The sequence below is a fragment of the Enoplosus armatus genome, chromosome 13 (genome assembly GCF_043641665.1).
Source record: "Enoplosus armatus isolate fEnoArm2 chromosome 13, fEnoArm2.hap1, whole genome shotgun sequence".
NCBI lineage: Eukaryota > Metazoa > Chordata > Actinopteri > Centrarchiformes > Enoplosidae > Enoplosus > Enoplosus armatus.
In genome coordinates this window covers 10,126,849-10,146,300 of record NC_092192.1, presented here as the reverse complement: position 1 = coordinate 10,146,300, position 19,452 = coordinate 10,126,849, and the positions used below count along the sequence as shown (strand labels likewise).

General features: G+C 40.7%; 1 protein-coding gene across 1 annotated transcript in view; it reads left to right on the top strand.

Moving 5' to 3' along the window:
* The first annotated feature begins 8,209 nt into the window (after positions 1–8,209).
* LOC139294969 (actin-binding LIM protein 3-like) overlaps positions 8,210–19,452 on the top strand; it is a 39,891-nt gene continuing 28,648 nt past the window's right edge. The window contains exons 1-2 of the mRNA XM_070916996.1: positions 8,210–8,228; positions 11,417–11,584. Of these exons, the coding sequence (XP_070773097.1) occupies positions 8,210–8,228; positions 11,417–11,584 (187 nt within the window). The remainder of the gene's footprint in view (positions 8,229–11,416; positions 11,585–19,452) is intronic.

Here is a 19,452-nt window from a genome sequence, read left to right as displayed (position 1 = left end):
CCATCACATACATCACCTCCTGCTCGGTCACAGAGTCCCTTGGTCTCGTTTCATTCTCCCGTCCTCCTCCTATACCATGTTTATATACTTTCACAGCCCCAGCGTCACCTCTGCCTGGCTGAGACAACTGTTTTGACAGATGTGACGATTGGACGGGTCAAACAAGGTGGCGAGAAAAATTCAGCAGAACGAATGCATTTGAGTACATTTGATAGAGAAAATTACTTTATTTGGATCACTTTTCAGTTATGCAAGTGTTCCTTTCGTATATGCAAAGTTATATATACTATCCAGTGGTGGAAAGTACCTAAGTACTGTACTTAAATACAATTTTGGGGTACTTGTACATTCCTCGAGTCATTCCATTTTATGCTTTATACTTCTACTCCACTACTTTTCAAAATACTCCACTATATTTATTTGACAGCTTTAGTTACCAGCTACTTTTCAGATAAAAAACATATGATAAGCTTATAAAACACAATGCATTGTTATAGATTAATGCTGTTGTTCATAATCTTTTTGGTGTGGGACCATCAGTTAATGATGAAGGGGACATAGATAGTACATTTAGCAAATAGTACTTTTATAAGTAAATAAGATTTTGAGTGTTTTACTTCCTTTCTACCACCACTGATACCGTCTGTGGGTGAGTTCCCATACGAGGGTGTTTGTGTGTGTTGACAGGTAAGAGAGGCGAGATGAAAGGTTTACTTCTTACAGATCAGGAATGAGGCATGTGAGCAGAAAGATAAACACTCTTTCTGCCAGTCAGCACCTTTCCTTCCCTCCGCTCTCCGTTTTTCTCTCCCTCCCATCATCGTTGCTCTCCCTCATCACTCTCTCCTCTCGTTCATAACTCGCCCTCTGCCTCCTCTCTCATCGCTCTCTCTCTGTTTCCTTTCTTTCGCTGTCTCCCCCTTGTCTAACTCTCGTACTCTGCTGCTCATCTTTCATCTGCCCTCATTTTCCTCCCTCGCCCTGTGCTTTTACCCGCATCCCTTTTTCCCCAACTTGTGCCATTTGTCATCCCCTTCGAAGTACCATTTGCAAACAATCCTCAGCTGTTCTTACCTCTTCAGGATCAGCAGACGCCTCAAGTGTTCTTGAATTACACCATTAAGCATTTCAACAGCTTTGAAAGTGACTGTTTCACCCCAAGATTAATTCGTTCTGTGGATTTTCATATAGTTTTTTCATGACAGCCTGCAGCTTCATAGATTTAAAGACAACGATCATTAACTTATAGCTGATGTAGCTTTATGTAAGCAAGGATTTCAGGTGAGAAAATGCACTCATCATGTTCCTTTGCTGTGGAACGTACCCTCTCACAAGAGACAGATTACAACAGAGTGGTCGGAGCAGAGATGAGATTTCCTGCCTTTTTGTCCCTAGTATGAGTCAATCCTACATTTCTTGTCTTTCCTTAGGTGCTCCCTGCCCGGTAAATGCTCACGTCTATATAACTCGTCGCTCCCAGTTTGTAATGCAGGTTTTCCATTAACAAAATTGTCTCCAAGCCTAAACTGAGATACCCCTGATGACATAATCAGAGGTTATTTTATTAGACTTGCCAAAGCTCCTCCAGAGCTGCAAAGGGCATTATGCAACTGACCTGCCATACAGCAACATACAAAAAAAAGAGGGTAAAATTGGTGTAGTGCCCCCTTTTTTTTGCACACAGCTTGTAAAATATTTTTTTCTTATTAGCAACTAAAAGTTGTTATTGTCTCATTTTTTAGTTATTTGCCTTTACAATTAGAGTCAGAGTCAGAGAAAAGTAGCAAATCCTCTCAAGTGTGTTTTGGTGTTTGGACTTAAACGATGAATTGACAATTACTTCTTTATCGGTCGATGAATCGACCAATTGTTTCAGCTCTAAAACTGCCAAAAAGCTAAATCTTTTACATTTTTACTATTCCTTAAATCTGATTTACTTAAAAGATTGAAGTGTGTCTCATTATGGTGTTAAGTCTGGTTAAAACGTGGTTCAGATAGTATTTACTTTCATAGTTTGGTTTAGCCTTTGCAGCTTCAATTTGGAAGAATTTAATTTGACTGTAAACTCAACTGATGGCACCTAACAAACACAATGTCAAGTACCATTTAACCAAGGTCACTTTATGCTGAAAATTGGACAGAGAGACGTCATTTACAGTACTGCTCTGCTATTTTACTGGACCCTGAAGGCTCGGAGAATCCAAACACAGCTGCTCCGACAACTTTGGATGAGAACCAAAGCTGTGAAAAACTGGATCCACACCCAGGTTTGAAGGATGTGAGAGAGAAGCAGCAGCCTGCCAAGAGAGATGTTGAGGTTTATGCGTCTAACAGCAAACTTCAGAGCCATAATGCTCATGTGTCTCAACACATGAATAGTTGCAAACACGACTCTCAGCTTTCCTGGGTTGAATTATTTGTCTCCTGTGTCTTTGCAGAATGTAGTCTTCACATTGTTATCACAGTCAAAAATGGCTGACTGAGGTCATTTTATGTCCTCCATGAGAAAGATGACACCCACGGCACAGTGGAATAACACACAACGACATGTATCTTGGCTAAAAGATGGTTATGATAATCACCATCTGACATAATGAAAAACAAACACTAAGAGAGAAGAGAAAGCCCTGAGGTGATTTTACCATGACGCTCCGTGGGAGACACGAAACTACAAAACACCAGTGCAGGAATGTCTTTTCATGTGATATATTTTGGGACAAAGTCAAAGGAAATGTGTCGTAAATTGAAGACCTGTGGACATCAGGTGTGGTTTATCTTTTATTTAAAGAAAGAACATGAATCTGTTTTGATTTATCAGCCGTGCTTTCATCTCCTGCAGCTATAAATCTAAAGTTTTTGGGGTGTGTAGTGTGACCTTTGACCTCCAGATTCTGATTTATCAACAATAAATCTCACAGTAAAGAACGGGACCCTGACATATAAAGAGCCACTAATGACCCTTTAATGATTGGTTGGATGGAGGTGGAGGTAGATAAGTGATTATACTCTCTCTCTCTCTCTCTCTCACACACACACACACACACACACACACGCGCGTGCGTGCACACACACACACACACACACACTCACAATGACAGTGACCTCACCTTCACCTTGTCCCATTTCCTGACTAACAAACACACGCGTGTACCAGCACCTTTGTTACTTAAACCAGGACCAAACTTTTGTCTCCAAATGGGAGGACAGTCTCCTCAATGTGACTGTATGTACAGACTTGTGTCTCCACAATGTGATAAATACATAAAGACATACTCACAAACACACACACACACACACACGGGTAATATCCAGTCTTATTGTGAAGTACTTGCAAAATGTCAGCACTCACGCTGTGCAACAAAAGATGGTGCAATCTTTATTTAAATTAAAGCCTGAGGAGCGATGAATTAGTTTTTCACTAAATGTAGATTTCTAGAAGGTTAAAGGTGTATTTAGCCATCAATATATTAACGCTGCTCTAATTGATCATTTCACATCAACAATGGATCAAATAACCATGTGTAATGTGAAAGGAGTTGCTCATAATGACAAACTAACACAGAACTGCAGTTCTCCTCAGCTCCACAGAGACTTTTAATGTTTTTTAACTCACTGTTTTGGTTTTCTTGCCCAAAACTTCACTGTTTTGGTTCACTTTCAGCAATCTCACCTGCCTTGTTTCAGCAAACGCTGTAAAAATCTGCTGTACACTACCTGTCCAGCAACAAACGACACAGTCAAAGTTAGGGATGGTGAATATAGTGGAGCATTTAGCAGATAAAGTGCCACATATTTCACTGAGTCAGTGGAGACCAAAAACAGAGCTAAAAGAGAGTGAATATTGGACTTGGACATGAAACATGACTCTAAATGAATGATGTTGCTCCGTAACTACTGGATGTGTAAAAAAGCTATTTTCTAATGTGATAATATATCAGTATTGAGCTTACAGCTTGTTTCCACTGCCCCAATTTGGCAAATTAATGCATTATTTATTGTTAATTAAACTGTGACACCGTTTTATAATTACAGTTAACAAATAAAACCATAGTCAAGGCGACTGGTCGATCTCACAGCAGTGGTATTAATAGGGCTGGCCACATTATGCCACATTTCCTGTGAAGCCTGTTACTTCCTGTCCAAGAGGATATGGCCACTTGTTCCCCTCTCAGGCACCTAACCATGTGTATTTGTCTTATCTGTTTTCATTTCTCAGTCAGCCCCTCCACTCCCTCATAGGCTCTTTTACTGTACGTGCAAACACAAAGATTTACCTGTTTGCACTGGAAGAGCAGCGCCCTCGTCATGGTAGTGCCATACTGTAACTGCCAAAAAAAAACTGTTAAGATATGATATCTCACCTAGTTAGTGCACAATGTAAAATGTGGCGCAGAGACATACATACATACATGTCCCAGCCTGATATTACAGTGAGAATCTCAAACTTATTAAGCATGTGGTTGCTGCTATCATTCGTCCTCATTGTTGAAACACCATTTTGCGGTCACATGTATGCACATAAAGCACTTTCACAGACAACATACGTCCTCTGTAGTTCCTCTTCTAGGACATAAAAAGACTGTGTTGCTGTAAAACAAAGAGTTTAGTATAACACACAGTGCAGTTGCCACAATGTTCTTTTGAAGGAACTCGCCATTGTGTCTCAAATGCTTTTAAATAGGCAGACCGACTTGACAATAGGTCATTAATCACACCTGAACGTCCCCGCAGACACAAACTGGGTGTGATACTGGGTGACATATTGTTTTTCTGACCCCAGTGGACTTCCGATTGAAGACTCAAAGCTCGACTCTGATTCTGAAAACACATGTGAGAGGCAGCAAGGCCACAGAAATACTGCTGGGATCTTCCTGAACGAATCAAACCTCTACTGCAGCTGATGTTTACAAGAAAATGAGATCAAAACTACGACACATACCACAGACCTCTGTTCAATAAACTGCAGTTTGACAGATTTTGTTCAGATTTTGTTCAGAAATGTTCCGTAACTTTAATTTAGTGAGGCAGGACAGACTGACAGGTACCTGCATGAACATGTTTTTGTGTTGGAGAGCTGTTGTATTCAAGAGAGAACACATCTCACATCAGGGTTCAAACTGGAATAATCTTTTGAACACAGAGAAAAATAAAAGACAAAGAAATTAATATGATGTCAGTTTGTTATTAAAAAAGGGTATGTTGTTTGGACTACTTCATATGATTTTAATTCATTACATTTATTTTTACAGAGTATACTATCTATTGAACGTAAACATTTCTGTGGTCAAGGAACAAAGTCATTAATTTCTAACGCTAGTGACACAACTACATTACCCAGAATGCATCTCGGGCATGTATTTGAATTTCCTTATCTGGTTACTACTTCACTAATGGGACACAATAAAATATGTCCTCCCCCTGCAGTGTCTCTGTCACTGTTGCCATGGATATTGTCTTAACTTGTACTGCCACCTTTTGGTGTTTCTTTGTAGCTACACATGATGGGCTCATTGTAGCCACCATGGCTGACTTTGCTCAACTTTGATCTGTTCTGTCATCTATTTATGTATGTATCCATCGATCTATAACTATCTATAAGGATAAATCAGATGAAAACACCTGTGAACATGTGTTTGGCACTTGGCATTTAAAATGAATACATTTCATTGCATTGTTGTTACAAATCACTGTAAGCTAAAGTTGTACCACCTGGGCTTTTCTTTAAACTGTCTGCTGTGAAAAAGACCTGTTATGAGAATAATTTAACCTGTAGGCCTCCATACTGAGCATGAGTGGTCCCTACAAGAGGTTTTAATCTGCTTATGGAGCAGCTCATATTACAAAAACTGCCTTTCTTTAAGTTATGAATGATGCACTGTTTGGCAGCCGACGCTCTCCATTCAATATTTTTGATTGTTTGATTTTGACTGAGCTCCTCCAATGGTGGTTGGATTTGTGTTTTAAATGACTTTTATTCATGTGCATATTGGTGTGTTTTGATTGGTGATTGACTGGTGGATTAAAGAAACCTGCAGTTAGACCACAGAGACATGAGTCACCATGACTCATAATATGAAATATTATATATGTAATATGAAAATGATGTCATCACAGTAAAAGCAAAACAAACAACAACAAAAACCTAAATATTTAATCTTTATATGCAGAACATTATTCTGAAATTGTCGAACAGCTTGAATTAGTACATATAAACAAGTCTCTTCTTCGGCTGAACAACAGAGGGGCAGACCAGTGATGAGGCTGGACCCCCAGCCCCAGCCCCCCCCCCCCCCCCCCCCCCAAAAGCCCAGGTTCACTGCATATCTATTTTGGTAATTTCATTAATTGCAGTTTTGTCAGGCAGCATGCACCGCTATTACAATACCTTATTATACATTATCATAGCTGTATTGTGCTCATAATTGTGCATATTCCTTAAAACAAATGACCACAGGCTAATTGTAAACAGAAAACCTGGGACCAGGTCCAACATAGGTACCGGTTGGTTTTTGGCTTTTTGTGTGCACTGCACAAGAGGAGCTTAAAGGTAACAGGGTACATACACAAAGCATAAAGAGAGGGAGGGGGGTAAATAGTGGCCCAACACTAAGGTTGATTAACCCGGCCATGGACAGTGAATTTAAAATAACACCTGCTAAATGACACTATGACACCACCAACTGTGTGATGATTTAAATTTAACATTTTCTAAATCACTCTGCTGCACAGCTGCAAGTCTTCTGTTCAAATTAAACTTATTTGGATTTACTAAATAAAAGTGAGCATCATCATCATCATCATCATCATCATCATCATCAGTTTAAGTCTTGGTACTTTCCAGGAGATATTTGCTTCTGTCAAAACTATTGAAAAAGCACAGTATAAAATTACATTTTAGGGTGGATGTTTCCTTTGTAAACTCTCTCTAGCATTATTATATGATTATTGAAGTGACACGCTTTGAGATAAAAAATACCATATAGGAATAAAATGGCCCACAATCAGCCCACCATTAACTGACTACTGAGAGCCATTGACACACTTCCCTGATTGGAATATGGCAGGAATATTACATTGATACCACACGGGACCGACAAAATACCAAATTACAAATAAAGTATATCTCATACAAAATCCCAATAAAGAGCCACTGGCAATAAACTCCCCATATGGAGCCTGTTACATCCCCCCACAGGTGAATGTGTAACTGGTGATAAAATGTTAATATGTGCTGTGTTGTTGCTCAGGCTCTATAGGTCCTCCTCCTCTCTCCTGCTATTGGCAGCTGAATCTGGGGACCTGCAGCCAATCATAGTCCACGTGGGGATATAAAGGTGGCTGAGGGGCTGCAACAGTTAAGGACAGTGTTACTGCCTTTTTCACGTTAACTGTCTGTGCATTGAGAGCTTTTGTCGTCAGGTTAATGTCAGATGGTTTCCTGTTCTGTGAGTTTGGTCAGATTGTAACTTTTCCTCCTGGTTTATTTAGTAGCCTGTTGTGGTTGTGTTTCTAGTCAAGGCTGTTTGGTTTGATACTTTGGCCAGGGCTTTCCCTGGAGTTACATTTAAGCTTCTGGCAATAAAAGCTTGAAATAATAAAAGGACTATTTTCATGGTACTCCCTCTCCCCAAGAGCACTTTGAGTCGGAGCAGAGCCATGCGGCCGCTGTAGGTTCAGGCTCTCCTGGTGTTTTGTAGTTTGCAGCTCGGACGCTGTTCGGCGCTCTCGCACCGTGAGAGGAGCTCGTCCTGCCCGGTGAAAAGACGCTCTGACAGCTCCCAAGTCTGTGAAAACCCCTCAGAAACTCCCCATCCAGCATTTCAGTACAGGCATGCAGGCGTCCGCCGGCTGCTCAGGGAGGGATGGACGCCTCTGCACCGGACCAGAGGACCGCTGGGGCTTGCCGGGTGGGAGAGGCAGAAGCTGAAGGAGGATGGCACCAGTCAGTTCCGATTTAATTCGTCAACCGGCAGCCTTTACGCAGGGTGGAGGGGCACAGTAGTCCGTAATCCGCTTGCCGGGAGGAGCAGGGAAAGCCCTCAGACTGAGACAGAGAGGGAGGGAGAGTGTTAAGTCGGGCAGGGACAGAGAGAGTTGACAGGAGTGCTCGGTCATATCTGGAGCTTTTGTCCTGCTGCTGGAGGCTTATTGAACTGATACAGACTCTGAGGAGGACTCTCATTCAAGCTGAAGACTTCCACTTCACATCATGAGTGGACCGACAAATGGTAAGCTATGTGCGAGTGTGTGTGTGTGTGTGTGTGTGAGTGTAAGGTGCACATGTGTAGGCTGTGTGTGGGTGTTCATATGAGTCTGTGTATGTGTGTTCTGCCTAATCAATAACACAGCGCCCTGGGAGGGTTTAACCTGAAGTAGACATAAACAGCCTTTCACAGAGGTTATTGATCACGGAGTCACTTATTGACACTGTATTTCATCCTGTCATTAGCCAGCTCCCGGTCGACAAAGGTTAGAAACAGAGGCTGATATTGTGTATTGACAGATGACAGCATTCATCAGTGTTTTCATCAGTGTCAGTGTGTGTTGCAGTTGTAAGCAGTGTGTATGGATTGATAACCGTGTAACAACCAGGGATTCCTCCGCTGAAGAAATCCCCACAGTCACAGGAACCAATCAATTTATCTATCATTTAATCATATTTATCAAGTCCATCTTTTTCATTTTTTAGATCTCAGGACGTGTTACAATCATTAACAGTCAAATAAGACAGTCAGAAAAGCCTGTGACAGCTACTCGGATATTGTGGAGAGAAGAAAGGAAGCCCCTGCTGTTCTCTAATAACAACAGAGCACTTCTTTGGTCCACATTGTACCAGGCACATATTAAAATGTCCCAATGTCTAAACATAGAACCGCATAGAGGAGGTTTTTATTAATGTGAAACCACTAAATCCCAAAATATATTTTACAAAAACAGAGTGGCTCTGCAGACATGACTGTGCTTTCCAGTGCAAGACATCAAGCAGCTGCTTACACCTCCGACTGTAGCAGCCATTCAGTTTTATACCCCCCCCCCCCGGACATATTTAACCTTTTTTTATAAGGGCTCCAGTGGGGCTTCACTCCCATACAGTTATGACCATTTCAGCGCCGCAGAGGGGCCCTGGCTGAGCGACTGTAACCCCCAAAAAATCTCCCACAGAAAAGACGAGGATTATCTTTTGACTGACTGGTGTGGTTCACGCTATGGGAAACCTTATTGGGTTTGATCCAGGCTGTTTATCCACGAGGTCAAAGGTCAGAATAAATATGTGTTGCTGTCAAACAGTGCAGACTTTGAAGACACTTCAGGGAGAAGTGTAGGGGAATAGAGGTGGCATTCAATTGAATTTCTTATGAAAATGCAGTCCGTTGCAGCTGAGATGTTTTCCCTGCTGTAGCACATTACAATAAGGTCAGAGTAACTTGATGACGTGTAGCCGCTTTCACCAAACTTTTGTCAAAATGGCACAAAACAGCATCCAAAATGAAGTGTGATGACGGACGCAGAGATGGAATCAAAACCGCTGGATCCTGACAAATTGGCTGTTTGATATATTTTCTCATCAGCAGCAGTTTTGATGCTGTAGACCCCCCCCCCCCCCAAGTGGTCACAAGATAAACCTGGGAGTCGGCTGACGATTTTAGATGTTCTTAATCTTTGCTATGTGAAATATAGGAAATTTAGACACACACACACACACACACACACACACACACACACACACAGGTGGCTCAGATCTTTCTATGTCTGTGGTTTCAGTCCTTGTGCTGCCATCTGGCTACAGAACCAATGCCAGCTTCTGTGGTGCACACACGCACAGACACACTTACACACACTCTCTCTCTCATACACACAGTCTCTCTCTCTCTCACTCACACACACACACACTGATGATTTGTTAGGAAACATTTTTGTCCCAGTTTTACCTTTTTTTTTTCTCCTGAAAGCACAACTCTCTCTGTCTCTCTCCTGCTGTCATCAGCTTAACCTGCCTGTGTGTGTGTGTGTGTGTGTGTGTGTGTGTGTGTGTGTATTTCATAATACTCTGGGATGCTGGAGCATTAACAGTAATGTAATTGAATTTAGTAGACTACAGTAGAATTGTTGCTCAGATTGGTGAACACTTGGTACAGTGCAGTTAAGTTAATATCAATAGTGCTCATATATGCTGCCAGTCAATTAAATCTATTCACTCTACTGTCTTGTTGTCCCAACATGACAGAGACAGAGTGTGTGTGAGTGTGTGAGTGTGTGTGTTTCAGACAGCATAAAAAAAGGACTTGTTTGGATTTGACCAGTTTCATAAGCAAGGATGATCCCAAAACGCCCCCACTTTGCCCTTTTCTGTCTCTCATAGTGTGTGTATGTGTGTGTATATTTTGAGATTCACAATTCAAAGCTTTATTGTCATATACCCAAGCTGCAATACAATTCCTAGTGTGCTGTCCTCCCTGATTTGTTATGAATAAAAGAAATAACTGCAGAATACAAAGAGAATAGACAAGTGATAAGTCAAGTATAGACATAAATAATTGTATAAATGTACAGTGTGCCACATTAATGCAAACCTGTAAAGTGTTATAATAGCAAATCTGTACCATTGCTACTATAGTGCACACTTGCAGAGTACTTTTAGATGTGTAATCCTATACATAAGTATCTGTTTATAAGATACTGAAGACCACCAGCAGTTTGAAATACGTCAATTAGTATATGTCTTTTCCTATACCTGTCTGCCTGCCTGCCTGTCTTTCTGTCTCTGTCTGTCTGTCTGTCTGTCTGTCTGTCTCTTAAGCCACTACCTTGTAATGAATGGTTGTAAGTCGTGCTTATCTCCCTGGCAGAGACTTTCCAGGAGCCACTGCTAGTTACAAAGTCAGTCGTAAAGCCTTCTTCATCTCCTCTAAACCTTCCGTCGAGTGTGTGTTTGTTTTTTTTATTGTGTATCTATTTGATTTCATCGATGCACTAGGATTGGTTGCCACAGTGTTTGTATGACATTAAAGATCATCTAAAGGCTCAAATAGATTTTCTTGAGGGGCAGAACAAAGCAACATCTGTACTAATGTTTGAGAATTATATTTAGTCAACTTGTGGATCTGATTTGTTTCCACTTTGTGTATATATATATATATATATATATCTGTGGAGAGGTATATAAGACATATATAAGATATAAGACAAACCTGAGCAGCTGTTTTCAAATTCATTATACATTAAAGCTCATGTTTGCCATCACATGTTCTTGTAACAAAGAAGAAGAAAAAAAGTGCATCAGATCTCTCATCTTTTTGTGGCAGCTGTTCCACATTTTTATCACACTTTGATCAGATGTTTGAATTCAGTTGAAAGGAAGACAAAAGGAGAAGACAATAAGTGACATGTTTTTCATCCTCTCCTCTCCTCCCTGCAGTTCAGTACCAGTCAGGTCTTTATGGAGGAAACAACAACAACAGCAGCTCTCCTCTCTCCAGCCGCGGAAACTCGCCCATCGTGTGTGAGCGCTGTGGGGAGGTTTGTCGTGGGGAGGTGGTGCGCGTCAAAAACACACACTTCCATGTTCACTGCTTCACCTGCCAAGGTAAAGAGCCGCCACACACCTACACACACACACACACACACACACACACACACACACACACACAAACATGCATCCACATATTCAGCGTTAACACCTCCTCACATGCACGCATAAATATGTACATTCACTCACATCCGCTTCTATTCTCCCACACTCACACACAACGTTTCATATTCATTTATTTATTTTCAGTCTTGGACTAATGCATGTGTTTCCATGTGTGGATTCCACCCACATCAATTTGCATAATTAAATATTAAATAATTATCAGTACTCAGACAAGAAGGAACCAGCACAATTGAGTCAGTGATAGCCTCTGTCTCCACTGAAATAGAAACTGAACGATGACTCTACCAGGACCAAAGTCAATTACAAACTGAATTATATAAGAAAAACAGTCAGTGACACAGACGCATCAGTAACTGGACATCACTGTCACCAGAAACAAAAGGTGGCATGCGATATCTCCAACAGAAGGTGGGAAGATCTTTGATCTTTAAAACATTTTATTGTAGTTTTGTCTAAATATCCGAGCAGCCACAATCAGCGCACATGTAATGTTTAAATGCCAAAAACAAAGGCTTGGCTAGGTAAGGTGTAGTATGTGATGTAGGCCCATATGATATATGATATATCATACATATACGTATATATATGTGTGTGTGTATATACATATATATATACATATGTGTCTATGTGTGTATATATATATATATACACAAAATATACAAAATAGCATGATTATTTGGGCCATGTACCTGAATTAATATCATAATAATGTATGATTGGTATTTGAGCCCCACCTTTAAGTGAGCATAAATAAAACTACTCCACATGGAAATGAATGTTGGAAATAGAACAGGCGGTCTTAACAGTGGGGAAAACACTAGTCAAAACTGCCATAAATTTGTGTGTGCGTACATACAGCATGTCTGTATTTGTGTGTCTTTGCATGTTTTGAGCTCCACCAGTGAGCAGGTGGGACAGAAGGCACAAATGGAGGTCTGGAGTCAGCAGCTAGCTTAGCAGTGCAGTCAGCAGGTTTTTCAGCCCGTAGTCAGACTCCAACCAGCTAACCTCCTTTCACAGGCCGAGACCCGCACAGTCCCAAAGCGTGCTGCGAGACAACACTGTTTTCTCTGTTTGATCTGCCAGTAACGTCGCCTGAATGCACTCAGCCACAAAACACCAAAGAGGAGGATTTTCTTTTTCTTTCATTGCTCAGTGATCTTAAAAATAACCTGAGCTGAAATAACTGCTTTGATTGTTTGTTTGGTTGAATAATTGATTGTCTAATTGACTGATTGTTTGCTCAGTCGAAGCACTCGTTCCCTCTGACGGGACACAAGCTAGATTTACCGACGGAAGTGTTCTCCTCTTTGATATTAAAGTATTTATTATTATGGACATTTGATCTTGCAGAGTAAGCTTAATGACTTTTAGCTAATGGGCCGTGTGGGCTGAGTAGACATCAGCTGATGGAGTGGACAAGAATCAAATCGTCAGCTTTTAGTATACAGGCGACTCCTTTTATTTTTTTCTTATACATCTTCTGCTCATTATTTTTTCCTCTTATTTCCTCCCCCTCTCTGTCGCTCTCTCGTCTCACGTTCAATGCGTCTTTGTTTGGTAACAGTGTAATCTCCTGTCAGTGTGCCTATTTGGGATTGAAGAGAGATTTTTTGTTTTCAAGAGAGCAGAGGAGACTTGGGATAAATGAGAAATAGAAACAGATGAGCAGAGTGAGATGGACGTCCCCAGCAACACTGTGTGTCTGTGTGATTTGAGGTTGTTTTTTATTGGGTCGTGTAGTTATACTTAAATGTCCTTCTCATGATTTCAATAAAACATGTTTTAAATGTATCTGAAGACCTTGGTGCTATTCAATGACGATTAACCATAAGGTTATTTTTAGCCACACGGTCAGTTGATCGGTCCAACACTTTGATCCAGACAGAAATATCTCAACAACTACTGGATGAATTGCCATGAAATGTTGTACATACCTTCATGGTCCCCAGAGGATGAATCCCAATAACTTTAACTTTAATCTTAATAACTTTAACTGACTTTACCTCTAGCACCACCGTGAAGTTCACATTTGTGGTTTTGAGTGAAACGTCTCAACAACTGCTATTAGATTTGATACAGAGATTCGTGCAAGCCGCCAGGAAGTGCGCCGGGCTTTAAAGCCAATTTGACATAGTGGCCAAACTGTGTAATTACAACTTCCAGGCCCGTCACAAGATGCACACTGGCCCAAAAAGACTTTTTTTTTTCTTTCACAATGTGAAAGAGACGTATGTAAATCAGCGGATATTTTTAATGTTAAAGTAGACACTAGTGCGCTTGCTTTATGGGCAGCAAGATTGAAGGAAGATTATTGGAAGATCATTTTATACATATGAACAAAATAGCAAAATCTCTCACAACTTTATCTGACATCTGCAGCAGCTTTACAACTACAAGCATGTTTTCACAAAAATCTATCCAACAACCATCATACAAGCTGTTCCTACAAGTAAAAATATCACATTTAGAATTTAAACTTTTGATTTTACCACTGAAACTTTGTTTTCCGTCAGAGCAGTAAGAATAGACAACAGGCTGCATATCAGTGAAGACTTTAACAAGGCTGATCACTCATAAGACAAAGAAAAGTGCAACTCTGCAAATAATATCTTTCTGCTCTCATAAAATGTCTCATAAAATATGGAACACAGTCATAAATTTGCCCTCATTTTAAAGCAAATGATGCCAGTTTTTGGAATATTATCTCCACATCCTGCTGGGTATGCAAATACGCAATCGTAACTCCTCAGTTAGACTGACAAATGTTAATACTTAACTACTGAAGACCTCCATTCAGTACCAGTCCAAAGAATATAGCCAAATCCACACTGTGGCCACGTGATACCCTCTGTTAGACTGGTTAGACTTTCCCTTTTTCTCCTTTCCCCACTTTGATCTATCCGTCCGCCCTGATCCCACTCATGCAAACATAGAGGAGGTACAACGAGGAAATCCATCCCATGTTGATGATGCGAATAGATGAGGGAAGACGGCAGACGTGCGCTGGATGGACAGATCGATAGCCTCATTGATACCTCCCCTGGGTCCCCCCCTGTCTCATCACATCCTGATCCCCTCACTCTGCTGCCTGCTTCCCTTTCTCCTCACATATGATGCTTTCCCCTTTTTCCTCTTCCTCTAATCGCTCCCTTGACTCCCATCCTGCCTTTCTTCTCTTTTCTCCACGTCTCGTCTTAGCCTCGCGTCTAAAATAATCCTTTCCTCTCTTCTTCTTTTTTTCACCAGATAATTGAACCATGTGCATCATCTGTGACATTACAGCATCTCTTTTTGTAATGAACAAACTTGCTCATTACTGGAGAAAAAAAGGGTTAGGGTTACCCCAAATAGTGCGATTCTCTCTGTACATTGAAACATTTCACAAAGCTTTTTGAGATAAAAATGCCGTCTGTCCATTATACCATTCAATGAGTCTCTCCTCATAGGTGATGTACAACAACAGGCACACTGACTCATTTGGGTGGATTGTACAATCGCAGGGTCTTCACCTTCTCAACAGAATATAAAACCGACCCCTATGATTCTTCTTACATAGTAAAGCTTCCTGCAAACCCTGACCCACTTCGGTTTGAAACAAGTTTGTGTTTCAGAAGTGAAGCATACCAGGAGTGAGATTCAGTGCATTTTATCAGTATTAGTGTACTCTCAGCCATACAGACGGTCACGGATGGCCTGGCTCTTTTCTTCAGAAGAGACTTCAAGGACAAACTGTGAAGCATTAGCTGCTGTATCAGCTCAGCTGTGCAGCACTCTTCTTTTGTGTCCTTGCAAAGAGCTTTTGCACAGTGGGTCAGTGTGCTGGTGTTTTTCTGTGAATGCCTGTACGTTTTTTTATTGAATCTTGAGGCTAAATCAAAAAGAGACAGTCAACATGTGTATCAGGCCTCCAGGAGTTCTTGTTTCTTGCATCCGTCTTAATTTATATCCCTTCTTTTTTTAAATCTTTTCTTTCCTTTGCCTCTTTCTGTCATTCCCTCGACCCATAGCTTGCGCCGCTGGCAGTAAACAAATAAATCATTATCTGTTGTCTTTCTGCCAATTGTGTGTGTTTTGTGCATATGTGTGTCCAGACCTCAAGCACTTCATTCTAATAGGCTACATATCACTGTTAACAGATGTAGAAGAAAAGTATTTAGATACTTCAGTGCCTCCGACGAACTGCAGCTGAACCTGCCCCCTGATGAACAGGGGAGAGGGAGAGTAGGAGGCTGATGAGGAATGAAAGTGATGGAGCAGAGAGGGAAGAAGGGAGTAGATGTTGAGATAAAAGGGAGGAGAAAGAAAATGCATTGAGCATGATTTTATTTATTTATTGATTTGTATTTATTTTATTTATTTGTGACCTTAAATTTATTTTCTGCTTGCTCTCTCTACAAGCCTCCTCTTACTTTTCCCTTCTTCTAGGTCTCTAATAGAAAGATGGAGAGATGTTTCTTTTTCTATAATTAAACAAAGACAACACCATATACTAAAAATACTAAAAATATCACAATCAATATAAAAACTGTGTTCTTTAAAACTGAGCTTTTCCCCAACAAATATCAAAACTATTATTACATATTTTCAGTGTTCACTTCTTGGCAAACCAGTTGGCACATGTACAAATTTCAACACATTAATGCCTTCACAGATTTTTAAAAGAAATTTTCCCTTCAGCCCCTACGTGCAAAAAGTGTTTATGGGAGCTGTTGCGTAGAATTTCTTTTCATGGTTATGAAAAACATGTTTTGGAGTCCCTCAGGATTATGTCCTTAACCCTGTGAAACCCAAACATTTTCTGGTGTGCTCTTCTTTGGAAGCTGAAACAAAAATCATGGAAAAACTGCAAGTTGAACGTTTCCCAAACTGCCTGGGTGTATTGACAGTAAACAAGAGAGCAAGAAAGGCTTCTTCATATTTGCTTGCTTGTTGCTTGACTTTACTGTCATTTTGCTCTCTGAATGAATCTCGCTAACCTGAATTTTAATAGTCTAATTTAAAAGTCTTTCCAGCATCACAGCACTCTTGTTTCTTTATTGTTCCTTGTTTTTGACTGCAGGAGGAGCACAGGTCTAACTAATAACATCAACAATGACTCAGTTGCAGCAATTAATAATTATTAGTTGCATATGTGTTTGACAAGTGAAAAAGCTCCATGCAACAGTTCTGTGCCCCCACTTTAGGAACAACTACCCCCACCTAACATCATGTTTAAATCATAAATACATTCAATCACAGAGGCATCACCTACCTGTGACTTTAATCCGATTATCATCAACCTTGTTCGGACTTGCCAAGTACCAGATTATTGAGCTGCTATGACGACTTACAAATGAGCAATTTCTCTCATTAATGTGATGTGGCCTGAATCATCTCCCGTGAAATCTCTTGTGATCGTTATTTCTGTCTGATAAGAATAAGTTTTACAGCTCCCCAGGACTCCTGGGGTCATTGTGGCAGCCATGACAGACAGCTGGAGTGTGGCTGCACTGCACAGTGAGGCAGAGAGGAGGCTCGGTGACTCTCTAGATGGTTGTAGACGGTCATAAAAATGGTGTCACTCTCTCTGCCACGGGATCAACCGTCCAGCAGAAACAATCATCACCAGTGGAGGTCGAATTCACTTAATGATGTAAATTTTGCATTAATGAAAGTTACAAAGAACAAACTGACGTAAGCTACATAAAATCAGAGCAAAGAAAATGGAACAGAACTGATGATTAATTTCCCAAGCAGACATACAGTTGATCAATAACCGGTATGTACAATGGGACTAAATCACTGCGTAGGACTCTGTTGTCTCTGAACGCCCCCTTTTTATTTAGCTGCTGAAGGAGCCGTCCGGTTAGTGCTGATTCAGCTCACAGAACAGAGACTAAATGTAGAAGACCTTCGGAGGCAACAGGTGGGGTCAAGGAGGGTCAGAGTGGGGTCACGTAGGGGTCATAAGCTCTGTCTTGATGGGTCTGGCACTGAGGCGACTGACAAGTCTTTGACCTATTTGAACATTAAGCTTCAGTCAGCAAGTTCAAGTGGCAGTGGGAAGATTTGTCCTGACTGTCCCTGAAAGACTGAAATGTCATGTGACAAAGAGGGAATAATGGATGGTAGCAGGACGGCACGAAGTCATTTAGATCCTGGGAGTTCTCTGCTGTGGCGTTTACTGCTTCTATTATAATTACATTGTAAATCTGCAAAATGAAATCTTTAGCTTCATGAAATTATTTAGGCTCAGACGCACTCTTAGACTTACACTTTTAGTTTAATTCCTGACTGGTTGAATGGTTTTGAGAGGAATTTCAATCTGACTTGAGCCCCCATGTGAACCTGTCTGCACACTGCTTGATCTACTACATGATCTGGGACCGTTAACAAACGTCTTTTTGCAGTAGTGCTTGTGGGAATAAGAATAACAACGTATGACATTTTGGGATACATCAGTTTCCATTTACTTTCTGTCTATAAGAAAATAAAAGCCTCTGCGTCGTATCTGCTGAGCTTCGCTCGTTGTTCATCTTTATTAGGAGCAACGTTTCAGTACTGAGACCTGAAATAGGTTCTTGTCAATCTATTAAAGATGCAGTGACAGCAAAGCAGAATCTACAGCCATGCTAGCAGCTCTGTGAAGCTTAGGCACAGCCGTCAACATGCTAACATCAGGAATAATGTCTACCACGTTTGCCATTGTGTTGGTATGGTAACATTTGCTAGTTAGTACAAAAATGCAGATGAAGATGATGGTAATGTCATTAGTATTTGAGCCAAAGCTTTATGGACATGATAAAATGTTGACCTGATGATTAAGAAGGCACGGGCTCACCAAATTTATTACAATTCATCCTGAGGGGAACAAAAATGTCTGTACGAAATTTCATGGCAATAAATCTAATAGATGTTGAGATATTTCCGTCTAAACCAAAGTGGCGGACTGATGCCATGCCATTTGTATGGCTAATAAAACTAGCCTAATAAAAGCATGATATAAAAAAAAAAGCATGAAAGCTCTCCAGCGAGCAGCAAAACTATATTCCAATATTACTTGATGGTCTTGCTTGTTAAAATTATGACTTTAAATATATCCAAGCTGAATATTAGAAGTGGTATCTAGATGCACAGCCTGGATCTTGTTCTGTGAGGGCAGTTTTTGAAAATGGCCTGCGATCTGAAAATCCAAATATACCCGAGGTCCCTCCAGAGAGGTCCAAGCCACAACAACTCCCTCCGTTTCCTGTTTTCCTCCACATCTTAATAGCTTTCCATTTAGACAGTGATGAATGTGTGAACGCTATCAGCAGGCTGAGAAAAGATGAGAAGGACACGGCGATCATCCTCAAGTGTATGAGTCAGGGAAACAGAGAATATACACAGTATATATTATATACTATACCACATATACTGTAAACTGTATGTATGTAGGTTTGCATACATCATGTTATCACAGCTGGCTGAAAACCACAAAACTCCATCTTTGGTGAATCCTTCCTCTTAAAACACTTCCACTTCCACTGGCCTTTGAATCCCAGTGGGTAGGAAAAAAAGTAATGGTTGACTTGTGGGACATAAACAACACATATGTCACATACACATGTGTGTGTTTTGATATACAGTACGTGTGTACAGCTCATTCAGAAGCTGTAACTCTTCCACTGTGAACAGATTTAGTCTCAGGCAGACCGATAAAGGTCAGGCTGGCATTTTAAAGTTGTGTGACAGCAGCTTTGCCATGACAAGAATACAATATCAGAGACAGAGCAGACGGAGAAAAACAAATACTGTGCAGCGTTTCTCTTGTTCGA